The 6,000-nt window shown below is 47.0% G+C and overlaps 1 protein-coding gene across 1 annotated transcript in view; it reads left to right on the forward strand.

The window, feature by feature from the left end:
- Positions 1 to 500: 500 nt before the first annotated feature.
- The window catches only part of CABLES2 (Cdk5 and Abl enzyme substrate 2), a 27,266-nt gene continuing 21,766 nt past the window's right edge, over positions 501 to 6,000 (forward strand). The window contains exons 1-2 of the mRNA XM_026862302.1: positions 501 to 613; positions 810 to 951. Of these exons, the coding sequence (XP_026718103.1) occupies positions 501 to 613; positions 810 to 951 (255 nt within the window). The remainder of the gene's footprint in view (positions 614 to 809; positions 952 to 6,000) is intronic.

Below are 6,000 nucleotides of genomic sequence, written 5' to 3' on the forward strand. Positions count from 1 at the left end.
AAAAATAATGAACTCAATTTCTTTTTTTTTCCACAGAGGGGTTTTGGGTTTTCTTTCCTCCCATTGCACAAGACCACCACAGAATTCACCTTCATTTATCAAACTTTTCTTTTCTTTTATGTTGTTTCTTGCCTTTTTCCAGCAGGCATTTTCAGCTGATGTCCCCTATCTCTGTGCAGGATGTGTTTGAGGGTCTGGCAGGGACATATATTTCATAGTTAAGGCAATCCCATAACTATAAAAACAAAAACCAGTTTTGTCAGCTCTCAGAAAAGTGCTCTTCCGAGCAAGTTGCTGAAGTGAAATAAACTTTATATGCTGCACTTGATCCAGCTCTGGAAAATCTGCTCCTACCCAGCCCCTGGCTTGCTGTTGCCCCCACACAAACCATGTTGCAGAAACATGGATAATTGCTAAGTCCATTAATTCCTGTAATTATACTTGTCAGTCTCCTGTTGAAGCCTTTCTTGACAGATGAATGTATGTATTGATTTGGCGATATGCAGGCAGCCTCAGACTTGAACTGTTCTGCAGTAAGGAAGAAATCTGAGACCTGCAAGAAACTCTGGGTCTTCGCAGAGGTTTTCCGTATGCAAGTTCAGCTGTGCTCGAGGTAACGCGTTTGCAGGAACACACTGAGCAGCATTCAGCCCCACGGGCTGATCCTGCCTTCCCTGAGAGCACAGAAGCCTTTTAATAACTTCACTGGAGTTTGGCTATAATGATTATAAGGGGCATCTGTGTAGCAGACCCAGCAATCTGTGCTTTTTGCAGAGTTAAACCATTCTTGTCGCCACGTTTCCGTTCAGCACAAGAAGGACGTTTTACACAATGATCTCCAAAAAGACACTGAAATTACCCTTAGAGCTCATGAGTTATGACCTGCAGAGCAGCAAAGAAGAGAAGCTGTCCCATGAACAGATCAGTCCTTCTGGGAGACTGGCGGCTCACGTTTGTTTTGTTTAGACAAATTATAGCTCTGATATCATCAGTGACACGATGTAGGTAGGATGTCTGGGTCGATGAACTGGTTTCCCAGAGGAACGGGTTCAGAGCACAGCTTGGGTTTGCTCAGGGTCAGGGGCTGGATTTGAAATTGCACACAAATTTGAAAGAGGAATGGTGTAAGCATTTCAGTTCACTTTTGGTTCTTCAAAATAACAACAACTGGTTGGTTCCTTTATTGCCCGTCATGCAAAACAATTGTAATAACAGACCATCGCAACTCTTTTGCTTCCTGACCCTCAAGCCTCTGTACACGCTGAATCATTCTCACAGCACAGATCCTGCTCTCAGCTTGCAGATCCCCCTCGGTCCTCCCTCCGCATCATCCTCCCACTAAACTCAGCAGTAAACTGACATTTTCAGCTACTCTCTAGACCTGATTTGTAAAATTCCATAAGGAATAAGTTTGTGCAAGTCTAGCCGTGAGTATAAATCTCCACCTCGGGAAAAAAAAAAAAAAAATTGCCACCGCACAAAGGTTCCTCTGTTGCATGTGTAATGGAGACGGTGCTCTGCAGGGCAGTAGAAAGTCCAACGAGCTCGAAGCAAAAGGGAACTGTGCTGGGGACGCAGCTGGCTGCAATGCAGGAACCAAAAGCACCAAAAAAAAGGAGAAATGCACATCAGATTCTTCCCCCTTACGATCTTCTGTGGTGGTATTGCCTCTATGGCAACAGATATTTTGAAGGTGACTCAATTCATGCCCTTTTCATGAGACTGAGCACCACCTTCTCTGTAGTGAAATGCTTTTAGCCGACATCCCATCAGTAAGTAATGCCCATTTATAGCACTGGCTTTGGAAACACAGCTTCACTCCTCAGTTCACCACAACTCATTCCAGGCATTACTGAAGTCTTGTTTAAGCCGTGTTTTGGGGATTTAACTGGACTGGGCATTTTGTGCAGGTCCTTCCCAAGGTCAGGTGCACCCTGCGTGTGTGATGAAGGCAGCAAGCACGCTGGCAGCCCTGTGTGCAGCTCTGTGGTGCAGAGCTGGGAGCTCGGAGGGGACAGGGACAACTTGGGCACCCAGAACAGAGCACAAGGGCAAGGCTTTAAACATTTCTGAAAGGAGGCTGTGAAGCTGTCGATCAGTTTAGCAAGTCCAACACGCAGTGATTGTTCTTGGAAGGGAGAGATTTGGGGAAGTCCTTTGCTCCTTTAACTTCAACAAAGTTTATTGCAGGAAATTCTGAGCCAAAGTGCATGTTCCTCCTGCATCCCTTGGGCATCACAGCTTTCTGCTCTGCCTTGAACATTGTCATCAACCCCTCCAGAGTTCCCCAGCTCCAGCAGGGCTTGTGCTGCACACCCTGCTCTTACCAAACTTGCTGCTAGGTGTGGTGATCTCCAGTGGGACCTCTCCAGAAAACACATTTTGCAAGATCCTCCCATGAAAATTATTGATCTATTAATAACAGCACGCAGTGCGGCGCCACATGGTTCAGGGGAGAGGGTTTGATACATTCATTCACAAATCCTGATGTAAACACCACGTACATTTTTCATGACTCGAGCACATGGCCCTCCTGAGTGCAGAGCTATATGATTAAATCAATCAGCTCTGTGTTTTTTAAATATTTCATGTCACGCAGGAGAGCCTGAGTCATTTTCCAAGGCACACCGTTATCAGCACAGAGGTCTGTTGGCAGTGTTTGCCTCCTGGGGCTGAGCATGTTGTTTTGCTGTAACTGGAAATCTGCAGTGGGAGCAGAAGATTGCGTCACCCGCCACGGGTGACCACTCAGGAATCCAGGGGACACACTCTGCTCCAGCAGTGGCCAAGAGAAAACAGAATTTGCAACTGGAACCAACTGGAGGCAGATTAAAGCCACTGCAGGTTGCACAGCTAATGTACTGGTAGGGCCAACAGCTTGAGTTAAACCTGGCTCACAGGTTTGGGATGCAGGAGGAGAATGATGGAGATGGATGTGCCAGCGGAGAGCAGGAGCAGTCCAACATGTGAATGAAGTTAGGAAGGGTTTCATAATTTCTTACATATATAACAACTCTAAGGAATGGTACCTCCGGGCATTTTCTGAGAGATACTAAATAGGAGGGGGAAGACGAGCTCAGGAAAATGTATATTCCCAAAAAATGTGGTGATTGGCCTTTAGATGGATGTGGTGAGCATGAAGCTTATCTCCAAAGAGTGCTGGTCCCCCTGAATGTGTTGATTTAAGGAGAGGATTTAAAAGGGGTGAACTGCGATAGAGCCTTGGATGGATCCTTGGATTAGAGCTTGTTCAGGAGAGAGGGGACAGTAAGCTCTGGATTCACATTGCACTTACACATCACCCTCCTAGGCTTCTAGAAACCACTCTGGTCCCCTGTGAGGCCTCTTGCATACCCAAAAATGTGTACAGAATTATCTGGTGCCTTATCTTAATACTAGCAGTTCCTCCAACTGGAAGGCTGTTCTTCTGGTTCCCAGCCTAAATATATTCATGACCTGTTTATCTTTCCTTGATTTTGGGCCATAATTTTGCAAAAAATGTAACACCCAGCCCACATATGTACTTTTAAATGCTGTTTCAAATCAGATGCTTAGACCAAATCCTGCAGTTCTTTGCACGTAGAAAAATCTTTGGTGGCTCTACGCGCCATATAATATTGGGAAAAGGTCTTGCAAGCTCGGCCTGTTCCTCACCAGCTCCTTCTTGCAGCTCAGACATGTATCCACACGGCCCAGGGCTTCCATTAAGGCAAAGCAAGAGCTCCGGGAGCAAAATGAGCATAAGTATGGGAGATTCAGAGTAATGCTTTTCCATTTGTGCAATAATGCTGTTGTAAATGCAAAGCTACCTGTCCTCCTGTTTGCTTGGGGGGCTTTCAGGAGTGAAGATTGGAGCATGCTTCAGGACTAGAATCAGCCCAGGACTAGAATCTGCTGTGCAGCAACAGCGTGATGAGTCCAGCCTTTCTCCAAAACACCACCCCTGCGTAGGAATTAGGAGCATTTCCAGTCAAAACAGAGCTCGGGCTCCGTTCCCCCCACCGTGGGGATTCCCTCATTACAGAAAACAGGGAGCAAAGGTTGCTCGGGGTTGTACCCAGTCGCTGACATTTGTGGGAATGATGCTGATGTGCCACCCATCTGTTTTAGCAGCAGATTCCTTGAAACACAGCAACGTGCCCGCCGTACTCGTGTACTGTGAGCTAGTTCGCTTGTCAGACGTAGATGAAAGCTCCCCAGCATTAACAGCAGCAACATTCAAACTGCTAAATTCAGCTTTGAAGTTAGCAACCCACTAAGCTACGGAGGCTGGCTCCTCTCTGCTTCGTCCTGCACTGACTCAGTGTCACAATTTACATCCTACAGCTGTTTTTACAAGGAAAGAATGAAAAACCTCACATTTCTTTTATAAAATCCAATCTTGCAATCTAGACAATTGTTTGCAGCAAGCCGAGTTAGGTTTCCATGCCCCTTTATCCCTGGGCTTATTTGATAAGCTTGCCAGCAGGAAGAATTTTAATTCCTTTTTATCCCAAATTATTTTTTTCCGCAGCTGTGATATGAGATGGTTCTGCCAAATAATTTAAGGCTCAGAATCTGACCTATATTGAATAGCATAAGATGCTGAGGAAGTTCTTGGGATTTTAAGGGGAGAGTTTATATTTTTAATGGAAGCCTACAAGAAAACATTGTCTTATGTTTCCTATCCTAATCCTACTATTGTTATCAAATGCTTTTAATATGATAAGACAAGTGTTGATGTCCCACTTGTAACAGCATACAAAAAATGAGACAGCCACATGAAAAGACAAAGAACCTGTATGTGTTTTATAGGACAGTTTCAAAATCTATCTTTTATTCAGCACCCATATTTCAGATCATATCATCAGACATCAGTTTGATTGCTGGTATAAGTGGAGAGCAATATTAAGAATTGTCATGCAGCTTCTTTAAAGATATTCGGCAAAAGCATTTACCATTCTGACAGCCCAGTGTTGTGAATACATTGATACTCGGTTAATTGTAAAGATCTCAGTAGTCCCTTGTTAATGGCAAATTTGGTCAGGTACATCCATGTCTATGGGCAAAAGATTCCACTTGGGAGCATGACCTGCTTCAGAGCATGTGAGGTGGGAAGTGCAGGAGTCTGCAAGGGCCGTTTGGGGTTCAGAGGAACACGGAGGCCACCAGCACCCTCACCCTGCTGTTCACAGCGCCAGAGGCTTCCTCACACCCAGCAAAGCTCCCAAACCTTCTCTGCCAGGCCCAGTGGCAGGGACATCATTGGTGCACATCAATGTCCTCCGAGGACCGCAGAAAAGGCAAAGCTTTCTTGCTTGGCAAGCTGTCAGAGCATCATCCTGGGATGTGGCAGACAGTTTAGCTAAGGGGTATGTTTATTCTGTGCAGTATAAACACACCAGTCCGGGAAGTGGCGTGCTGCGCAGAAATGCCTTGAGTAACTCTGTGGAGATAAATACTAAGTTTATGCTCTCCCAGATCTGGGTCTGCCTTGCCCATATACGGCCCACGATCAGCACTGCCTCGGCTTTGCTTCAGGGGCCAGGAGGCGTGGGAATTCACCCCTCCGCCGGGGTTTTGGGGGCTGCTGGTGAGTCTCAGCGCCGTGCAGGGGTACCCAGGCCACGCACGGGGATACGCACAGGGATCCACGTCCTCGGGGCCTGTGGGTTGGGGTCCACCCTAGCTCCACAAGCGAGGAGGCCAGGTCCCAGGCTGCTGAGCTGGAGCAAGAGGAGCAACCGCCCTCATCTGCTTTTCGTAGGAACGGTCTGATGGGCGCAACCGCCTGCGGATGGTTTTAGCAGCTGTGTCCTCCCGTCAGGAAGGCCACAAGACCTTGAGAATGGGAGATCAGTGGAGTCACTGAGGGGATTGGGTGGGGAGATGAGGGGTGGAGAAGTTTTAAGAAAGTCACACAAAGGGACACGGCGGGTGTTGGCGTGGGCACATGGTGGGTGGTTGGGTGGGGACGTGGTGGGTGGTTGGGTCGGGACATGGTGGGCTCGTGGCTGTGGC

This window comes from Athene cunicularia, assembly GCF_003259725.1.
Source record: "Athene cunicularia isolate RWA chromosome 20 unlocalized genomic scaffold, athCun1 chr20_part1, whole genome shotgun sequence".
Taxonomy (NCBI): domain Eukaryota; kingdom Metazoa; phylum Chordata; class Aves; order Strigiformes; family Strigidae; genus Athene; species Athene cunicularia.